This window comes from Electrophorus electricus, chromosome 2, assembly GCF_013358815.1.
Source record: "Electrophorus electricus isolate fEleEle1 chromosome 2, fEleEle1.pri, whole genome shotgun sequence".
Lineage (NCBI taxonomy): Eukaryota > Metazoa > Chordata > Actinopteri > Gymnotiformes > Gymnotidae > Electrophorus > Electrophorus electricus.
In genome coordinates this window covers 11,011,846-11,033,921 of record NC_049536.1, presented here as the reverse complement: position 1 = coordinate 11,033,921, position 22,076 = coordinate 11,011,846, and the positions used below count along the sequence as shown (strand labels likewise).

Below are 22,076 nucleotides of genomic sequence, written 5' to 3'. Positions count from 1 at the left end.
GTGGGGGAAATAAATGTTGAACAAGTAATTAAATTACATTCAAAAACAATTAATATAAAAGTGTTTCTTAGGAATTATTTTAATAACAGACATCATACTTTAAATATTACACAGCATATAAAGGTTATAAAACATTATTAATCCAATACAGTATTGTAAACAGCAGTGGGCGGTGTTTGCATAAACTGTGCACAGTAAAGTGTTGGAGCCTCTGTTAATGGTTTCTGCAGAGAATCTCAAAACTTTAAAGAAACAGACCACACAACAGGCTGAATTCTTCATTACAAGCAGTGTGCATGTGTTATTAGTAAGGTGCAAGGCCTTTCCCACATCATTCTGCACTTTTGTAGTTGGTGAAGAGATTATACAGGACCCTCAAGGTAGACTTCAGATTCAAATTCACAACATCTACAATGAACACAACCAGTTTTAGTATTCAACAATGACATGTTAGAATGTTTGTAATAAACAGTCATTTAACTATTATTTTTAGAAACTAAAAATTAACCCAGAAGACTGTAAAACCTAACAGGAAATCTTAATGAAAGAATATTTGAGAAAAAGGAATTTATTAATATGTATTCATTTATTTGATCTACCTTGTACTTTATGGGCTATTGCAAAATAAAAAAAATCTTCAATTCATAGGCCAGTAATGGTTTTGTTCAAGATTGTTCAAGACCGTTTAGATTTAGTGTTATTCAGCTCAGACTGTTTTTTACATCAGTGGACCAAGTAGCCCACAATATTTTAAGTAGGCATAGTTTGTGCAATAATTTTGGGAGAAACTACAATTATTACAAATATTTATCCAATATTTACCCAATATTCATCAGCAGTGCTAATTGCTACATGTGATGCTAAATATAATGCTTAACGATGTTCTCAAAGTACTTTTCCAATGCTAGACACCCATTCATAAGTCTTTTACAGCATGCAGCACAGTTAAATAGATGTATTTTATATAACAGAATAAAACTAAGTATATAATGTAAAAACTAATATCACTGAATGTATTAAGCTCTGCACTAAGAAACAAGCTCTTTTATGGCCAGTTTCTTTCACAGTGTAGCCATGCAGCTGCCTTACTACATCAGTTATTTGCATATTGGAGCAGAGTCATCCAACGAACCATAGTCTGTCTGAACCTGTGTTCACCTGTCATGTGTGTTTATTTATTAATTTGGATGGATGGATGGATGGAGTGTAGAGTATAATATAAGTTATGTGAGAAGGATGTTAGAAGGACCATAGAGGTCACTTTGTGGTAATAAGTGAGCCAAATGAAATTCTTAGCCTAAAAATTTCCATTTGTTACATTTACTTACATTTGATTTACCCCAAATAAGCCTACTACCCAATAATTCTAAATTTAGAACAATGACTGGAGTTAATGCAATTCATTTGGTTTCCTTAAGTTTACCCAACAATTTTGTGTGCTGTTCATACTCGATTTAGGTAATAACCGACACACAGATAGCAACTGATTTCCTTAAACCATTTGAGTTGACTAACTCAGATTTTAAAGTCTACTTTAAGAATCCTCACAAACAGCTGACAACTCGTAAGCCTGACAACAGACTGTTTGGCCTATGATGTATAAAAAGTATGATTATAGTATTAGCCAGATTTAAAATATCCTACAAGTTCTGAAAAATGCAACACCATTGAATATAGGTTACATGATGACAAAGCAAATGTCGCCATCTAGTGAACAAACTAGATACTACAATCCAGGCATTTTAGAGAGTAATCTGTATTTTATGTGCTCTACTGTAAGCATTTTTTCCCCATTGTCAGTATACTGTTCACAAGTTCTATAAATGTTACAAACATCATAAATGTTTGTATATACAAACATCAATCTGAATGATCTATCCTGTGGCAATTATTCTTGTCTGCCCTGAATGATCTAGTGTTCTGTACCTTCTGGTCGAGCTTTGGGTTTCTTCAGGCCTCCATCCTGCATCAGCTCAAAGGCAAATGCTACATTATGCACCTAATTGACACACAAATAAATTTCATTCTTCACAATTCAAATGGCTTTTAACATGAAAAACTAGCAGAAGTAAGAGTAATGTAATGTCACCCCTTTTTATACTTTCATTTACCTTCTGTTCAAAGCTCTCTGGTGTGAGGTAAAAGTTATAGAGAGGCACGAAATAGTCCTCCAACAAACCCATGAGCAGTACCAGATACACACCATCTGCAAACTACAAACATGCACACCACGAATTGCACACAAATACATGTACAAATGTCTGAGCTACATTAACACAGGCCAAGACACTTAGGTTACCATGCTAGGACACTGTACTAAGTTATCAGAAATTTGCATTACTATTAACATTCAGTGATTATTTTTCCAAGAAGTGTAACACTTTTGCAGCCTGGCTCACCTGTGACTCCAGCTCAGTTACTTCCAGGTTCAGCTTGTTCAGATGCTTATTTACAAAAGTGATCAGTGACTAAAAACCACAATAAATGATTCTTGTCAATCCTTACCCTACAGGAAATCACTTAACAGAGATGTACTGCAAAAACTATTTGGTGAAATATAATTTTACCGTTTTGACCACGTTAAGCTTGTCAGGGGCATGGTCCAGTAAAGTGTCAAAGGCATCTCTCTCTGCAAATGTACAATGTGTATATCTTATAAATATACTGTACTGTATATTCCTATTTTAATATTATGATGATCATATTTTAGCTATATTGACTAACTACTTAACTACTTAAAATTGAAAGATGTGGTGCATATTCAGAGCAGGCAAGAAGAGGTAACTTAGACTAGTAAGCTTACCACCACATTATATACTCACCAAATCTTCCCATCATCATCCTGTAGAAGAACAGGAAGGGTATCATGACTATCACAAGTGTTCTGAACATTAGATGACGCATAAGCACTAGTCAAATATCACTTACTCTGTCGTGGTTGTAAGTTCTTTGGTTACATGGGAGGTTTGTAAGATGCCCTCCCGTTTCTGTGCAAAATATAGAGAACACCAGGGACCTTTTTAATTTTTTTTACATCTTACACATGTGCAATGCATGAACTGAATACAGCACCTGTACTTTTGAGAGGCTTACACACCTTGACCACCACTACCTGCACAGAGACATGCTCAGGTAGCCGGATGGGGGCCAAGAAGTGCATGGCCAGAGCCACCAGCAGGTATACAATGGCCACCAGGTTCTTACAATGGATCACTGAAGGGATAAGAACCAGGACTGGACAATTAACCTCACCATGATAAACGCAAATGTCTTAGGCATGTAAGTGCACAGTCATATATACTCACAATCCACTCCCCACTCTATTGTCCAGCCCTGAGGGCGGAGCAGGTCATTCACTGCCTCCAGTACAGTCTGAAGCTTCTGTTTCTGACCAATCTCAGACTGGGTCACCTCAGCTACATTCAGCTTACGGCCCGACAGCTTCTCTGTCAAAGAAAACACAGACTTACAGGAACACTGAACTGGAAACATATTCTAGTTCCTAAACTACTGTAATGTTGAACTGGAAGCTCATCTAACTATATGGGTAAAATACCAATAAGAAGCTCCAAATTTAAGATTATTAATCTGTGATTCAGACTATTGAGACTTGGAGAATGAAATACCTCTCAAATCTTTACTTGCAATGACTCTTACCAAACAGTTTCTGCAGCACCTGCCCATCATAGAGATCCTCCTCTAGATCTTTTACAATGATCCTCTCCTCTTCCAGTTCATTATTAATCCAGTCAATTAGGACCTGGTTACAAACTTCATAATTATTATAAGAACCTGTGCCTCTTATGGTCTCAGCACTCTGCTCAGAAAGCAATCAAACATTCGACAGGTGTCAGAGATTCATTTTGTTGAAGTATTTTAACCTTCAACACAGACATGTACGGCAGACATTTGGAAGCCTCACAGAAGTACTTTTCTCAGGGTAAGTTGTTTGACATTTGATTTTTCCCAAAAGAAAAATGGAATTATCTTACCTTCTGTAGCTCTTTAAATTTAGGATTCTCTCTAGAGGTGGGATCTAACATAGTCTTCTCAGCACTCTCATCTACAAGAGGAGTGAGAATTAAGAAAGCATACCCAAATATCACGGAACGATCCTTTTCCCACTGATCATGTGGTACGGTCCACTGCATGCAGTGGGAGTTTAACATTGACTGTTTCTTGTGACTTGTCTTGTTGGTGACCACGCCACCTTTTTGCTTCACACCTGCACCTTATTCTGTGTTTCGTTTAGTTTTGTATTCAAACCCTTGTGTTTGAGTAGCACAATGTTGGTCATTAATTCTAGTTGTAGTCATAGTTGTGTCCATGTTAGACGTTCAAATTGTGTGTCAATAAATGTCTGTCTATGTCAGGGGAGTCTGTGCGTTCTACTCCTTGCCCTGTGGCCCTTGAGTGGTTACACCAAACACAAACACATCCATACACATATGTACAGAATATATTCTCTCACTCCTCCCACTTCTTACCCAAAATAAGTTTAACATTGCATCAATCCTTGAGCTAATTTCGCTGAATATACACAAACGAATCTTTCCGATGTACTATGACTTTATTCCAAATCTGGGTGTAGCCACGGCAGTAATGAATGGGTTTGTTCCTGTTGGTTTTATTCCATGCTTGTTTTTTTCCTCCACTTTAATTCAACTGTATTTTGTTATGCTTAGCAGATACAGTTCCAATCAAGAACATTTCCCATTTTAAAAACAGCCCCATGACCTCTGAGCTACCTCTAAGTGTAAAGGGGGCTTCCACTAAATTAAAAAAATCCACTCACAGAGAACTTAAGAAAGAAAAGAAGGACATTTCCAAAGGGTTTTAATTTTGTTTGGTTGTTGTTTTTTTGCTATCCAAACTACCAGTGTAGCTACAAGTGTCTTAATTATTAAACATATTGGTTACCAATAACATGGTGAAAAAGCTTTAGAAATGTTGTATGTCAAAACTTTATCCCAAAACCATCATCAGTATCTAAGACATCACACCCATTTTTGTATTACTTTCTATGAAGTTTTAAAGACTCAGGCCACAGGTAACAAAAGTATCGTGGGAAGTTGCTACATTTATGGCATTTAGCTGATGCTTTTATTAAAAGCAACTTACAATCATGGCTGAGTACAACTTTGAGTACTGAGAGTTAAGGGCCTTGCTCAGGGGCCCAGCAGTGGTACCTTGGCAGTGATCGGTCTTAAACTGGTAACCTTCTGATTATGAATAAATTAACCACAGAGGGCTACTGCCCTGCCCTAACTAATGGTGAATTTTTCATCAAAACAAGCTCAGTGGAATCTCATGAGTATCATATATGTTTTAAAAATGTATTTAAAAATTATAATGAAAAAACATGTACTGAAACAGTATATCAGTGCAGAGCTCCAGAAGAATATCTTATTCAGTCCAAGCCAAGCTAAACCTTGACTACACCAAGAATTATTTGACTGGAGGTCTCTCAGTAATGGGCATTGAGACATTAAATGGAGTGTGGTATTCATAGGGAAGGAGTCTGTTACCCAGCAACAGTTCCTCTGGGAGCAGGTCAGCTGAAGAAGGCAGTAGTGGAGCGTTGATGGCATTTTTACCTTCTTCCTGGAGGTCACTCACTAAAGAGACAGAGAAAACAAATGTGAGTAATAGAAGTCTGCCACAATTGAATCCAGCCAAAATGTATGCATGATTCAGAAAGCCAGTTACAATATTCTCTGCTATTCCATACCCCACCTTTCTTTCCCCTTCTCTCTGTGGTTCACTGACAACCAATCACAATGACATGAACGTAATTTCTCATTTTCTCTTTGGTTTAATACATTGAGCACAGATTTTCACTACTGCCACGATATCCTCTGTCAGAATAGGCGGAGACAGAGATTCAAGTATCAGTTAGACATCAGAGAATGTAGGCACACTCATTACCACTCAAACACACACCCACTGCCTCTCTGACACTGTGACATCAGAGGCCAGGCATTACATACATTATGCCATTCATGCAACTTCAAGTCACAGAATACAACTGAGCACAGTTTCCAACATAATATAGACAAAAAAAAAAAAAAGTTCATTTCCACTTCATTTTCCAAAATATGCTGCTATAAGATCAAGTGCATAAGATAGGCCAGTGTAGCCAAGAAGCAAAATCAGCTTTTTCTTTCATTTAAATTTTGAGAATCTCAAGTCAGTTCCACAAATATAGTCTTCCTTTGTTTCCCTTAAACAATTCCCATCGACCCAGAGTCTTATAGTACACAGTCTACATAAGATGTATCTTGTGCTAAATCAGCATTTCCTTAATTATAGCCTTGTGATTCATCGTAATTACACTATTTCCTCTCAAAACGATTGTAATACTGCCTAAATACCCCTGGATCTTTGAGCACTGTGTATAAACAGATTTTAAATATAACAGACAATCATGGGAATTTAAGGCTTGTTAGAAATAAAGGAACATTCAAACAAACATGACTTTTTTGAACAGGGGACAGTTAATGTCAAATCTTGTAGTAAAACTAAATAAAGATAATTGTTTGTAATTATACACAGAATAAGATGTCAAATATCCTGTGCCAAACCATTAGTTTACTCATCATGCTGATGTCCACTCATCTATACCAAACATATCCAAAGAGATACATTTTCACTAATAATGCAGGAATGTTCCTCCTTAATGACATTCAGTAAATAACATTACACCAGCATATAAACTGGAATATAAACCAGTTCTTCCTTTTGCCACAACACTACCTTGCTTCCTTTTCTTAGTCCCACATAGTAGCCCAGCCATATTACAAAACCCAGTCCAGGATCCAGCAGGTTCCCTCAGGAAAGTGCAGAAAGAAATGGCATGAGAGTGTGTGCGATTGTGTGTGTGTGCGCGCGTGTGTACGTGTGTGTGGATGCAGCAGGTTACTGTCGACGGCATAATGGCAGTGCAGCTGGCGTCAGTAGGTGTTATTTCTGTCCATGTCAGAACACCCCACCCTTCTCTACTCCTGTTTCACAAGGGGGAGGCAAAGAGGAGGGGAGAGTAGCTGCTGGGGAGAAATAGCAGAACAACGCATGCCCGGAGCCTCCAGGACACAGCAGCACACTCAGCGATGAGACAGCTCCACAGAGGTAGAGTGTGTACATTCTCAATAATGCCACTCATTTATGGGATGATATGCATGAGCACAGATTACATGATAAGGAAAACAAATAGGGATTTTCTTATATAGATGGCAATGGCAGTGGCATTTTCCACCAAGGCTGTTAATAGAACTCACAAATGTGATTCATTCTTTCCTTTAAGGAGTCACCACTAAAATATTAGAATATTGGAATATTTCTTCTCGAAATGGATTCTTTGTTTAGCTGTGTGTTTTGTGACATACTGCACTAATTAATTTAACACTTCAATTAATCTTCAGGCCTTTACTAGGGTGCTATAAATCTGCTCAAAGCACTGCAGGCATAATCTTCTGAAGCCACTTTCATACTCAGGTCCATTAGCAAAGTGCAGCAGAAAGATGACTGCAGCAGAACTGCAGAACTACACTTTTGCGGGCATACACAGAGCAGCACTTACAGACACTATAGATCAATACAATTTCAGCAATTCATGCAAGGAGAAAGTTATCTCAAAGTGCTGACCCAGGATCAGTTTTTCATATCCTAATGAACAAGTTTACATACACGGGCAGCTTATTTGATCAAAGGCCAGGATATGCATATAGACTTAGTCCTGGATTAAAGTATGTGGTAATTACAAGTACAATTTAGTGTGCATACAGTTTTGCTCACATCTTGTTATTGTAAGCACATTGGTTAGGATTAGGGCTATGATTAAGTTACTTAAAGCTTTAAGGGTTTTACATGAACACAGGATTAAACAGCTAAAAAGCCAAATTTAACTCTCCGCAAAACAGACATGCCCCTTCAAGACAGAACTACATTTGAAATATTTGTATGGAAAGCTATTTTTTGAAAAACTAATTTTAAGACAAACTAAATAGCATTTGAGCCTGGATGCAGATTGGTGTCACTTTAAATTTAGCTGGTTATTTCTGGAGTGCCCTGAAGTAGTTTGGAAGCAACTTACAAATGGGCAACAGGCTACAGACAAACTAATGTCATCCTATACTTACTTCACAATCAAAAATGCAGAGACCATGTTACTTATTTCAGACATTTTTAAAACTTATCTTTTAAATGTGCTTTATAAACAACAACCATAGTGGTGCTGTGAAATATTGGCCAAAGATCCACACCCCTGTAATTATCATTCTCTGCTGCTATTTAAGTTTAAATCCTGCTGACTCCTTTTATTCTCTCACTTATTTGTGACTAATTATGATTTTAACAAACTGTTTTAAATAGCATTTTAAAATCTGTACTAAAAACCTGAGTAAAGACACATCCACATGAATTTATATGCACCATAGGCATAAACATTTTGAAAAGCCTACACTATCATTAATAAAAACAGGATATTAACAAAATATAAGGTAAGATAATTAAGACATACGAGCATATTTTGCACAGAATAGGTTCCACAATAAAAAGCATATCCTTAATTCTAATAGTTTAAGGAAGCCAAAGTTACAAAATATAAATTACTTACTTTCCTTGGACTTATCAAGTGGCAATATAGAGTTTTTTTAGTTTTACATTACAACTTGTTTGGAGAGTGTAACTGAAAATATGCAAGATCATGACTTGCATTTAAGCTAGTCAGTAAGTGACATTTGAGCAAACATTCTGACAGATCATAGTCACAGACTTCCTTCTTGCTTATCTGAGAGGAACATGGCATCCACTTGCACAATAGTTTTTAATACTCCATGAGCTTATCTATTCTACTGATTTAAAGACTTTCGATCATATTAAAGCATGGTCCATTTTTTGAACATAATATTCATACTGGAGAAAGACAACAGACCTGAATAATAAGGATTACTTCTACCTGCCTTTAACCACAATGACCACTGCAACTCTTCCTTATGACCTCTTGAACTGGGCTCTCCAGTCTTCACCAGAGATGGACAGAGTATCCTAATATAACTAAGTGAATTTAAGTGGCAAAGTGTAAGTACCCACTTAGCCTAATATAGCTAAGTTTCATTTCCTTTCAACTATACTTGAGTTGAAAAATACCAATCAAGTAAAACCCAAGCTCATGTAATGTAAAGTAAGAAGCCAGTCCAGCATAGTAGTTTGGAAATATGACTAAAAGTCTTACAGTAGTGAATCACCACTGACATTACAATTTAGTCCAAGACAAGGCTTAATCCATCCAAAGAATTCTAAAATAAACCAGTCCATGTTTGTGTAAAGAGAGGCCCTGATAGTTTTTAACTACCAAGTGCTAAAGCAAATAAAGCAGCCCACTTTACGGTTTCTTACAGGGCCCATGAATGACGCGCGCGCATGCACACTTTGCAGCTGTTTGCATAACAGCTATTAAACTAAGTACTTAAATAATTATAGAACCTCAGCAGCGTACTAAGATTGTTTTTCAAAACAGTTAAACTTGTTGATATTTAACAAGTCAATGTAAACCAGTTTATGTCTCGTCTTAACCTTGCATTCCCAGCATAGGTGGCATCTATTTATAGTCATACCATCAAAAAATATGCCAGATTTTCTCAGAAATCTTGTGTCTCGTGGAGATGACATTGATTTCGTTTGTGACTTGCGTTTTAACATGAGTCTCAGATTTATGAGAACTGTGGTCATCAAAGGTCTAAGAAATATCATAAATTAACAATGTTAGCAAATGGTCTGTGTATATAGACTTTATGTTTAAAGAGGATAAATTGACAGCCAATTGTTTCTTTGCAATGTCATGTCATCCCCCCCTTGACAGAGAAGAGAAACAATCACGCTGCTTTGATTTAATATGAAATCAATTGTTTCTAATGACAATACCGACGTTACAGTGTAATGCCCTGAAACATCAACTGTTCATACGATTTTACCTTCTTTTGCCTTCTTCTTGCGAACTAGTGTACCACCAAGCTTTCCGAGAAGCGATTCGTCCTTTTTCATCCTGCCCGGCGGTCCTGTTGATTTCGTTGAACTTGCGTACATCTCTAATTTTGTATCCGCAGCGGAGCCTTAAATCTGAAATCTGTTCACTAGCACGCGTACCCGGTAGTCGGCTTTCAGGAAAAGGACAGAAAAATTTTTAAAACCTTAAAACGGCAGCGGAACAATGGACAGCTGGAGTGTGCCTAAATTAGAACAAATGGAACCGTGTCACTCGTTTAATAGAAGCGGTTCGGTAAATGTCTCCTCCCACAGCGCCTGTCCATGGCTGGGAGTAGGTCAAGAGGACATCAGCTCGCACTTTAAGCATTGTAACATCCTTTACACGGCTATGCCCAAGACAAGCTATGAAGTGATAGACCGCAGTGAGCTTCTCATTTTCTTGATACCTGTTTAATAGTTTCAAATGCATGCAGTTACAACCCAGACACCTTTTTAAATTAGAAAGAGCAGGCTACATGCATTACTCATTTAAAATCAGTGGCAGTCAAATGTACTGTGATTGTGTTATGAGTGTTGTGATCAGTGGCTGCATTTGAGTGCTTTCATTTCCAAAAATAAAGAATTAAATGAGAGAGAAAAAAATACCTGTCCTAAATATTACATCATACTTTACTTTAGTAAAGACATTACTGCTATAATGGAAAAATCTTTTGTCCCAGTACAAAAAAAAATTAACGAACAGCTATTTCAGTGAAAAGAGTAAAACATTTTATTAAACATAGTAAATTACACCATAAAATGCAATGAAAACGTTCACTATGTCCATGTTCCTTATTAAGCCCAAATCAGGATTACACTAAGTCAGTATTTCACAATTTTCATGTGGCAATAATGGGTGAGGTTCATCATCAGGGTCATCATGAGTTATAATAAAAATACACACAACTTGAATCATCTTTAAAGCCAGTTTACACATGCACCAAAATACAAATACTAAAAACATCTAAAAAAAGTAATCATGTAGTCACTTTAGAAAAGAAGAACATATAAAAGTAGAGTATTCTGGAATTCACACAAGCGTGTGGCAGAGAGTTCATTTGTCCTGACACTGTGTTCTGCTTTCTGAAATTAAAAGCACATGCATGCATGCATGCATGCATGCGCACGCACACACACCCACACCCACACCCACACACACACACCCTTTTGGGTATACACTCAATTTCTCAAACATGACTCATGGCTAACCCATGATTAACTGTTACTGCTCTCAAGGTTTAGCAAAATCATTGAAAATGGAGGAAACACCTGTTTTTAGCAGGAGACCCCATTGGCTCTTCAGTCTCTGTCTCTGTGCCTCTAAAGCCTCCATATTCTCAGCCAAAGGGGTGCCCAGGGGCCCAAGAGAAGGGCCAGGGGAGCCAGACAGAGATGCCCCTGTAGCATTCACCATCTCCGGATCACAGCCTCGCTTTACAAAGAAAATGTAAATATCACACTACCCAAAAAAAAAGCCGTTATGCATCTTCTCTATAATGTGTTAGACAGTGAATTGCGAATAAAGATGGATTATGCAAAGCACATTATCATTATATGGTCCCCATTGTTCCTATTAGACAAGACTATAAGGCAAGAAGAAACATGCTAGAAACACAGGCCTGCTCTTGCCATATCAGTACTGACCTGGAGGAGGGCAAGTGTCTTGCCCTGTGCCAGCCCCTGCAGCAGGCTGGTGAGCTGCGCCCAGATGGGCACCTCCTGCTTGCTGTTGCACTTTCCCAGCACCTGGACCACTAGGCCTGGGTCAAACTCATATGCCATGGGCAGAAGCAGACACAGCACAGCCTGCATGACACTTGCCCTGTCATGCAGACCCTGAGGGAAGTGTAAAAAAGACAGCGATCTTACACATCTGTTATACATATCAAACTAATCAAGTCACTATATAATGTACAGTGTGGTAGATAACTGAAGGCAATGCAAGTATGATGAGGCTGTGACAGACAAAACTGAATTGAGTTCATTTTACTTATTGATTTTTTAAGCAGGAAAAGCCATCTGGGAAAACAGCCTTTTTATGTGGGGGCTGAAATAAGCCTACCAAAAAAATTTGTATAAAAAAAAAAAAACAGCCAACCAACAACACTAACCTGACCTACTAACAGCCATGTGCACTACACAGCACATCAAAACAATTCTCTCAAATTTCAGAAAAATGTGATTAAGAAATCACATCATGAATAACCTGATGTGCAAAGAGAACGATCCCGTTATAAAGAATAGGGGAGTGACTGTACATTATATTGTACTGTATAGTTTGAAACGAGACTGTCAGTTTGAAAGGAGTGATGTGCAGTGCATGCTTCCTTCGAGACACATTAGGCCCCAGCAGCAGTGTGAGACACCCTAGCAGAAAGGAGGTTTGGATGTCACGTCATGGTGACAGAATGAAAGCCTCTTAGTCGTGATCTGAATAATACATTCTACAGAGTAGTGAAAAGTGTTGCACAAAAAGCTGATTATCATAAACAAGCAAATGTGAATATGTCTGTTACATTACAAAGCACTGCTTTTCATCGGTGCTACATATGCAGCACAGAAGCTCCTCTGAATGGATCAGGCAACACTAGTGTTTTATACCAAAGGCTCAAATGTTAGTTTTATAATAAAAGGCTGAACACAATGTATAGTAGTTTCTCATCTACTCCCTAATATTGCTGTACTTCAAATGTAGCATATCACGATTCCACCATTTTGTAATCAAACAGATTACCATATATGTATGACCATAAGTATAGGGAAATTTTTGCAGAGGCTTTAAAATGAGTATCAAACTCTCTCAGGACCCTATTTACTATTTTTGTTTAATTGAGATTGTGTTCTTTATTCCTTGGTTCACTCAGTGAGTTAACAGGGAGGGCTGAGAGCATATACTGTACTCTGACTATATCTAAAGATATGAGATTACTTATATCATCACCAGTTACACTACCCTTGTTATGTTATAACCAATTGCAATGAACCTCAGTAATACAACTTCCATACAAACTCAATCTGCTTAGAGGAGAATAAACAAACCTTGCTCAGACACAAAGGCACATGGTAGTGAGACTTTTCCCCTTCAGGCTCCTTACTGCAGATCTGCACCAAAAGCACTCTTCTGTAGGGATATGTCAAAACAAAAATGAATGAAACGAAGGTATGTACGGGTGTGTGCCTCTGTGTGGCTGGCTGTCTGCGTGCATGCATGCCTCTGTGTGGCTGTCTGCGTGTGTGCATGCCTCTGTGTGGCTGGCTGTCTGCGTGCGTGTGTGCCTCTGTGTGGCTGGTTGATTGCATCAGTGTGCGCCTCTGTGTGACTGGCCTGATGACTGTAAATCAGTTTCTCTAGTGTAGTGGTTTATCACGTTTGCCTAATTCAAATACTTCACATCACCTTTAGACTGTGTTCTCAGCAGAGACACATGAAATGGTCTAAATACACACCCATCTTGAGTATCTAGAGGAACAGTGTCATCCCCCACATACACCACCAGAACCCTGAAATAAATCACATTAGACAAATGCATGCAGCACCATAAAAGTATGACATCTTAAGTAAACAAACATGCTAATTAATAGAGAATCCAGTAAAAGATATGGAATAAAGTTCATACCGATCACAGTAGGAGCTTAAGGTATGCTGCACAGCACAGCTCACAAACACAAACACATCAGGAACCAACACCAAGCCATTACGCACCTGCAGCAGGCAGTTAGCACTGGCATTATTTACAAATACTATATGTACACGCAAACTATTGTAATTTAGTTACATAATATCTCAAATATTGCCATTACAGGAGGCATGTTTTCAGTAGATGAGCAAAACTCTTTATTGCATGGTTCAGCTCTAATCATTATACTATGTCTGGATGAAAAATGAAATAAGTGTAGATAAATAAACGCACAAATAAATAAACAAATAAATACTTAAATATATGTCATGAAACTGACATAATACAATTAATGCATTCATAAAGTTTGGCCATTTCTGTATTTCTACATTTATCTCTGCATTTTCACAATTAATTAATTAATTAATTAATGTGGCTGCATATTAACTGGGTGGGCAGACTTAATCTCAGTCAAAAGCAGGATTGGTCAATTGGACGAACAAGACAGTCACGGTTGATCTCCCTACAAAATGAGGAAGAAACCTTGAGAGGAACCAAAACTCAAAGGGGGTGGGGGAGGGGGGGCATCCTCCTCTGGCCAACAACAGTCACCACAATAATAATTGTAAGAGAAAAATGCCCTATGCCCCATGTCAGGATACTCAAGGTACTTTTTTGTTGTCCTGATAACCTTATGTAAAGCAGTATAATGGACTGAAAAAAAATTCACTTCAGGACACCACGAAGATTCAAGATATTCGCACTGCAAAATGTATGTGGTTTAATGATAAAATTCCAGTTACTCATTGGCATGCCCGGATTGGAGACCATGTAAACAGAATCTACATAAGTGAAACAGTTCAACATTTCAGAATGAACAATTATCACAACAGCCATACCTCTTTGTTCTTGATCTTCTCCAAAACTGAAACAACATTCTGGAGACACTGTAATGACTTCTCATCTGTCATCCCTTGTGCATGATTATTCCTGAAGACACAGAAGACTTTATAAACATGCAGCTTTTTATAACATATTAAATGTTAACCTAGAACAACTTAAATGGGACAAGAAGGAATTTCATTGCTAGATTATAATAATATAAATACTTGAAAAGTAGATTACATGTCAAATCAAAAGGTGCATGTCAGTGCATGTCATTTTTAGTATCTTGAAGCATGAGATCAAATTTAACTCTAAGAGCTACTTAGACTACAGAATGCAATAGTGTTCACAATGACACAAGATTACTAGATAAAATCCGGTTCAGAAGCATCAACTTAGTCTTAAATCTTCAATACTCGATTCTGCAGTTCTTGTTAACTTCTGCCAGACTTAGCCACACCTCTCCCTTCAAATACCTACACACTTAGTGCTAGCTTAACCTTCTGTGTGTGGCACATACACACATATTAATTGACCAACATGCAGAACCACCTTCTGATTTTTTATTATTTAATAAAGCCAGGCCACACTAACAATTTAATTTTGCTTAGTTACAGAACCAAGGATAGTCACCATGATATTAATATATTACTGAGAAAGCAAATAAGTAATTACCAGCAGATTCAGAAGGTGAGGCAGGTAAGAGTTTAATCTATAGTAGCTTTACATAATAGCCTACTTTTTCTTTTTTTGCATCATTTTAGGATTGGCAACGGTTTCAAACGGTGTTTGAATTGTCATGTTTAGGAGGGATACTAACAGTGCGAGTCATTCTTACCAGTACCCAGTGTGAAATCATGAAAAGCAATACTAGTTAATATGCATTTAGAAGCTTCCTATGCATACCTACACACCACAATATATGTTTTCTAGTCAAGTTTAGGGAGAGCAAACCCAATTATTTTAATATAATTTCCTGTGCAAATGGACAAATGCTCTATGTAGCTACAAAGTAATTGTTAACAGCAAAGTGTATAAACCTACTTCAAATAAAAAAAATAATTAAAAAACAAACAACAACAAAAAAAAACAAACAAACAAAAAAACCACACACACAACTAACCTTATTTTCTTTGCCTCCTCAATATACATTTGTGATATTTCACCCAGCTGCTGACAACCCTCTGGCAAACAGTCCTTCAGTTCTGTAGAAACCACTGCAGCCATGCGCACAGGAGGTGCAGGTCTCAGTAAAGGTTCAGGCCACACTATATCCTCAGTTTGGTCCTTTGTCTCATTGTTCTCATCTCCATCTCTGTCCTCCATTCTGCAACACTTGGTTATGGGCTCCGACACTGAGGATGCCGTTTGACAGATTGAAGCCATTAGTAAACGTTAGCTTGAACTGTTGATCTGTGGAAACCACTTTCAGAGTACTTTCTGTTTACCTTTTGGTCGTGAGTGAGATCCTACAGTGTTAAGACTAACTACAGTCCTATCTGAGGAGGAACATCAATAATTCAGGCTAAACTAAATGAGCAAATGCTGATCATGACCAGCATCTGAAAGAAAGTCATTTTCTTGAGGACAAAAACGTGACCGAAGCCATTTATATATTAACCCAACCCAACAATTCACACCAAGTACAATCCCAGTTTTTTTGGAGTTTGTTTGACTAATCAAATGCTGGATTAAGATGCAACTGTCACTTAAAGAAAAAAAATGCATTAGACCTCAAAAGGACTACAATTCTTTACTAATTCTTTTTCCTTAGTAAATCAATAAGGTTTTAAGGAAAGAAAAGAAAGAGGATAAAATAAAGCAACAATTCTTGCTCACCTATGTGTTTGAAACAGTTCCAGTAGTTCTGGTGAACAGCTCGAACATTCTGAACAGACTCCAGAGCACTAAAGAGGGTTACTATATCTTAGGCAAAAGCCAAATGTGGAAAATGCATATTTTTAGGAACACATGCTAACAGTTACTAAACTGAATGGGTTTGAACAAAACATCCATTTTACTGGGTTTCCTATAATCACTCTAATATTTTAGACAAGGCTTTCCCTCACACAGCCATTTACTGCTATCTACACAGAAGTAATTACACAGACAACTGGGCAGTCTAATTTGCTTTTAACCCCACCTGTGACAAGGGGATCCAACACTGGCCAATACAGGTGTGGGATCTCCAAGCAGAGTCTGCACTGTTTGGCAAACTGACTGAGCAAGAGAAGACATGTTGTACCCACCCTAAGAGAAAGATGATTAATTATTTTTAAATAAATGCTGAACACATGCATGTATAAGGACTTACAAACATGTGAACCATCACACCTCTAGGACGACACACAGTCTGCCCTTGGCTAGAGACATCAGCAGATGTGTAAGGTGTCCAAAAATCTCTGGAGAAGCACACATGTGACCCTGTAGAAAAGGCACCTTAACCAATGTCATTCTAATATGGATATTCACATTTTTTGTGCGTTTTTTTTTACATGTTCCTTAGAAATATGCTCATTAAAAATTACCAGAAGAAACACATCTGAGCTTTCTTAAACTATAAAAACAGAAGAGGAGTTCCGTGAACAAGACTAACTGAAATACAATCAATGGGGATACTCAAGAAAAAAAAACTTTTACCAGAAAACCATAAATCTGTTAGCAAATTATAAAAATATGCCTGAAAATCTGGATTTAGAAATATCAGTCTCCCACCTCTGGGTCTCCTATGGCAGAATCAAAACCTGCACAGATCAGCACCAGCTCAGGATCAAACTAGGACAATAGGAGGGAATGTCAGCAGTCACACTGGCACATCCTTACAGGCCTACTACAATGTCTGGCAATAAATCAGTAACTAGACCCCTCCTGTCATATTTACCTCATAGGCCACAGGTAAAAGGACTTGGAAAAAGGCATAGAGGTAGTCGCTGTTGGTCATTCCCACCTGCATAGGTATTGAAAAATAGGTATTGAAAAACCTTGTTGAGCTTGCTAATTTTTCTGTTTACAAAAATGAAGGCCTGCAATCAACAAAACACAAGCTCAGTGTTCAAATAAAAAAGACTATCTGATTAACTCGTTTCTAAATGAAATACAGTGTACAGTGACAATTTGTGTTGTTCTGGCAAAAGACTGTCAGCAAGGAGAGAGAAAAATGGGCCATGCACACTGTTTTGGGACCAAACGTGTAACATCTCAGTCTGCATAATGGAGAAAGGAGTCCTCCCTTCTTCCTGTTATTTATATTGTCAAGCATGTGAGCACAGAACAAGAAGACATGGACCAATGACTACGTCAACTCTAATTCAGTGGGTGAAAATTTTTATACATAGTTTGCCCAGAGGACCACAGGTTAATAAATAATTGGTTGCTTAATTGTTTCTGGACAAATTAATGAAATCTTAAATAAAACTGTCATGTTTAGTATTTGGGAAACAATTTTGAAGTTTGCAACCCAGATACTGTGCATCTTCCCTGATGATGCTCTGTAATGCAGCCCTTTTCAGTTCCATCTTGTTTTAAGGCTTGTTAATTGTATTTTGGTTTCAGTTATGAAAACCCCAAAACTAAACCCAAAGGGCTGTTTTTCTAGTCACAGAATAAACCTTTCATTGGACTAAATTTCTACACCATGAACAACATTCCCTTTTACTCCAAGTCCAATGTTAGGCTAAGCTGTATTCAAAAAGCATGCCTTTTATATGACTGCAACCAGTCAGTGATTGAGAAATTAACCATGCTAAAGAAAACAATGGTTAATTTTTGGGATGCGTTCAAAGTTAGAGAGAAATACCTTGTTCCATGGCAGGTTGATGTTGAAGCCAGCTCCTTTTCCCTTACCCACTCCATCAAAGTCAGACTCAGCAAGGTAGGGCCAGAAACTCCGGTGCTCATAACGATGCCATGAGAAATAGAGCACACTAAGAGCCAGACAGATGGAGTGAGTGGGAAATATAGGAAAGGCAAAAAGTAAAAAAGCTGTTCGGTTGGATGAATGGAAAAAAAAAAAAAACATATTTGCACAATGCTTACTTAGGTTTAGATGCCTGATTGGAGGAAACATGCTCACCTTGGATCCTCTTCAAAGCAGTACTGCACCCCTTGTCCATGGTGAATATCCCAATCCACAATCAATATCCTGAACACACAAAAAGCACCTTAAATTGTGAAAATTAGCTCCATTCCACTGGACAATGTGCACTCCATCTCATCTCTTATGACACACTCCACTCTTTACCTGCTGAGGTTGTAGTGATTCTTGGCATGGACAGCAGCAATGGCCACATTGTTGAACACACAGAAACCATTTGCTGCGTTCCGCTGGCTGTGATGGCCAGGGGGCCTGAAGACAGCACAGAGAAAAAGCAAGAAAGAGAGAGCAACAGGCCAAACAAATATAATGCACAATTTATAACAAAAATGAAAAAGTAAACATACACATTTTAAAATAACACTTTAATTAAGCATCAGTATTCAGTGTACAAGGTGATGGTTCTATGGGCAACTGCTATGAATGAATTAAAAGCAACAGGCTCTAGTCACACTTACAAATAAGTCAATGCATATTTGATTTAAAGCAGAATTAGATGCTTGATGTTCACCTTACAAGAGCCATTCCATTCCTCACTTTCCCTGTCATCACATTATCGACTAGCTGGATTGTGGCCCCAACAGCCATCTTAGCGCAATGGTAAATATTCTACAAAAGACAGGAATGCAGGGCTAGACAAGGGGTGTTTAGGTAATATTTTACATACCAAAAAGAAATCTAATTGGTTAAAGTCATTGGCCTGCTTTAATGGCCACCTACAGTGGCACTTACAGGATGGAAATAGACATCGCTATACTGCTGGGTGAAGGTCCTCAGCTCCTCCAAGCTCAAGTGAGGGGTCTGTTTGACTGCTTCAAGGTACTCTTTGCTGCACAGATCATACAAAACACAAACAATATATTAAAGACCTAGATTCTTAGCAACTGCCAACATTACTAAAATATTATTTACTCAGGTGAGCTGTTTGACATTTTGGTATACAGTTGGGCTGTAAGGTTTTCAACTGAGAGTAATATTCTCCTCATTTTGTTTAAAACTACAATACACAATATATAACAGTTGAATGTGTTAAGAGGAAGTGAAATATCGATTTTATATATATATATATATATATATATATATATATATATATATATATATATATTTTTGTGTGTGTGTGTGTGTGTGTGTGTGTGTGTGTGTGTGTAATAAAAAAAAAACGGATATAAAAGTTTAACATATTTTATAAAACCAATTTTCTGCTATCTCTGTACAAACCCACCTATGAGCTAGAAGAATTTCTTCCTCGGTTGCTTCACGGATGGGAAAGGACTCACAGCGTTGCTCCAACCCTTTGCTTTTTAAGGCTTCGTAACTAACCATCAGCCGCTCAGGTGTCTCGATCTCACAAACCGGGCTAGGCAGATCAAACAAAGACTCACTTTGCAGCAAACTGTTACAAACATAAAAAAATCACCTTAATTCGAAGTGAACTTACTCAGTCCAGAGAAGTTTGTACCGGGTCATTTCTTTATCATAGATTAAAGCCGAACCAGACATCTTTGGTCTTCTGTGCTAAAGTGGAAAAAAATCTTATTCGTATAAAGTTTAATTATTTAGGCTATTAAATAATCAGGGAAATTCCAAAATTGATTTGACATCAAATGTGGAAATCGCGCATTAGCTAGTTAAAGTTTCCTTTAGGTCGCAGACATCTTGTTTCTTCTTTGAGAACAAAGTTTGGGTGGACCTCAACTTTCATAACGTTCATCTTCTTTTATTTTCCTTATCTCCTTTCCTTGCGTCTTTCCTCAATCTGAGGAAAGAAGAAAAAGCTGCGAGGATGGACGAATCAACCAACACTCGCGGGAGGCGCTAAGCAGAGAGCCGTCAAGCCGGACTGTTTTACCTGCCGCACCCGATGTGAGCTGCCAGCTCTCGCGGGATTCAAACAATAATATACAATCAAATTACGCATGTGGGCACACTATCAACACAATAAATATTTTTAATATCTTGCATCCAGGATTAATTACAGTTTGTGGGTACATGTTTATCTAACTAATACGGACTAAGTTATGTCGTCATCAAGATACGGCTTTGAAATTGAGATTATATCGGAATATGTCGCCGACAAAAATTGGACAAAAACTAACAGATAGAACAGCAGATGCCGGATTTAACGTTGTAGATTTTACCACATTCAAACAAAGTATTAAAATTAACTGGATTAGAAGACTCCTCAAAAATCATGCGAGTATGTGTAACCGAATTTTCTCGTCAGAAAAGTTAGTAAATTGGAATTTTTTGCTTATGTGGCCTTACATTATTAATAAGATGCCCATAAAATTCAGACTTTCACAGACAAGCTTTGTTAAATTGGTTATTAATTTACAAAAATAATTTTCACCCCATTAGTCTTTACTTTGGAACGAGCACATTACCTATAGGGAAGATCACTGTTCTCACATTTGTGGTTTAATAATGTTTTGTTATCATCAGTTACTTGATGATAATTATCATTTTATTAAAATGTGATTTCTGTTAATGGGGTTCATATAGTACATAAGAAATGTAACGATTATTTTATAAGGCAGCTATTATCTCATAAATCTGTAAATTTGTTGATGTGAGTTTTTAAAAGGGCCACAGAATCTTATTCTTCTACTGTGTATTTTTTTATATTTCTGGATTGATCTCTTTTTACACTTGAAAATTACTCTTAAAAGCCACTTTTATAATATTCGCTGACAGCATGTACCCACAAACTAATACTGCAAAGGTTTACATGCGTATTACGCTTTTATATATGCTTACACGTGACATTCTATTTTATAAGTTTCAAACAAATTTTATATATTTGCAAGAATCCAGCGAGAATTGCCAGCTCACGAGGGGTGCGGCAGGTAAGTGTCCGGCTCGTCGCCGCTCTGCTCATCATATGTCGCCTGTAACCGACCAAGCGGTGCGCAGCTCAATTCGAACAAACCTGTTGATTCCTACATCCTCGCGTCTCTTCCTTGTTTCCTCGAAGGGAGCAGATGAGACGAGAGGAAATGAGACAAGGAATCAAGGATAAGCAATTATGCGACCAGCCTGTTAATCATATGAACTGGTGAATTGCCTCCATCTAGTGGCGGTACCGTTCACATACACGCTTGTCGACTGCAACACAACCTCAAGTTAAAAACCATTATACGTTAGGATGGTGAAGTCAAGGTTACAAATTAATTTACTCAAACCTTATATTTGATTGAGCTAAAAAGAAAACAGGGCAAAGGGGGTTACTTTATCTTACTGGATATTAATGTAATTTCCCATCATTAGTAAGCATAATTCATGCATTTTACTTAAAATCGAAGCATCAATGTGCTTAAAATCTATAACAATAACTGCACCAGTGTGACCTACACACATTACCAAATTCTTTATCTTGTCTTCTGGAATCTTTTGTCAGCAGCAGTTTCAACTGGTTGTTTTTTTATTTAATATGGCATCCGACCTGTTTCGCTGTCAAC

General features: G+C 37.6%; 2 protein-coding genes across 7 annotated transcripts; both read right to left on the bottom strand.

Annotated features, from left to right (window-relative positions):
- Positions 1–55: 55 nt before the first annotated feature.
- On the bottom strand, positions 56–10,268 carry parvb (parvin, beta). 4 transcript variants are annotated; one of them, XM_027029794.2, is made up of 13 exons: positions 9,972–10,268; positions 5,529–5,618; positions 3,993–4,063; positions 3,658–3,760; positions 3,306–3,446; positions 3,098–3,213; positions 2,929–2,987; positions 2,823–2,842; positions 2,568–2,629; positions 2,400–2,468; positions 2,112–2,213; positions 1,927–1,999; positions 56–408 (listed from the first exon to the last, which is right to left on the bottom strand). In XM_027029794.2, the coding sequence occupies exons 1-13, from the start codon at positions 10,081–10,083 to the stop codon at positions 332–334; spliced, it is 1,095 nt and encodes a 364-aa protein (XP_026885595.2). In that variant the 5' UTR covers positions 10,084–10,268; the 3' UTR covers positions 56–331. The 4 variants fall into 4 exon arrangements, with proteins under 4 accessions (XP_026885595.2, XP_026885597.2, XP_035378201.1 ...); XM_027029796.2 differs by lacking the exon at positions 9,972–10,268 and adding an exon at positions 8,615–8,703; XM_035522308.1 differs by lacking the exon at positions 9,972–10,268 and adding an exon at positions 6,757–6,938.
- A 393-nt stretch (positions 10,269–10,661) lies between these two features.
- Positions 10,662–20,461, bottom strand: hdac10 (histone deacetylase 10). 3 transcript variants are annotated; one of them, XM_027029803.2, is made up of 20 exons: positions 20,057–20,461; positions 19,841–19,975; positions 19,351–19,447; positions 19,130–19,227; positions 18,766–18,870; positions 18,598–18,666; positions 18,322–18,448; positions 17,407–17,472; positions 17,241–17,300; positions 16,860–16,949; positions 16,669–16,775; positions 16,365–16,432; positions 15,649–15,880; positions 14,540–14,630; positions 13,641–13,726; positions 13,471–13,524; positions 13,063–13,144; positions 11,668–11,859; positions 11,293–11,455; positions 10,664–11,106 (listed from the first exon to the last, which is right to left on the bottom strand). In XM_027029803.2, exons 1-20 carry the CDS (start codon positions 20,116–20,118, stop codon positions 11,078–11,080), a joined length of 2,013 nt encoding a protein of 670 aa, XP_026885604.2. In that variant the 5' UTR covers positions 20,119–20,461; the 3' UTR covers positions 10,664–11,077. The 3 variants fall into 3 exon arrangements, with proteins under 3 accessions (XP_026885605.2, XP_026885604.2, XP_026885603.2); XM_027029804.2 differs by having other exon boundaries at positions 10,662–11,455; positions 15,649–15,742; XM_027029802.2 differs by having other exon boundaries at positions 10,664–11,455.
- Positions 20,462–22,076: the final 1,615 nt, after the last annotated feature.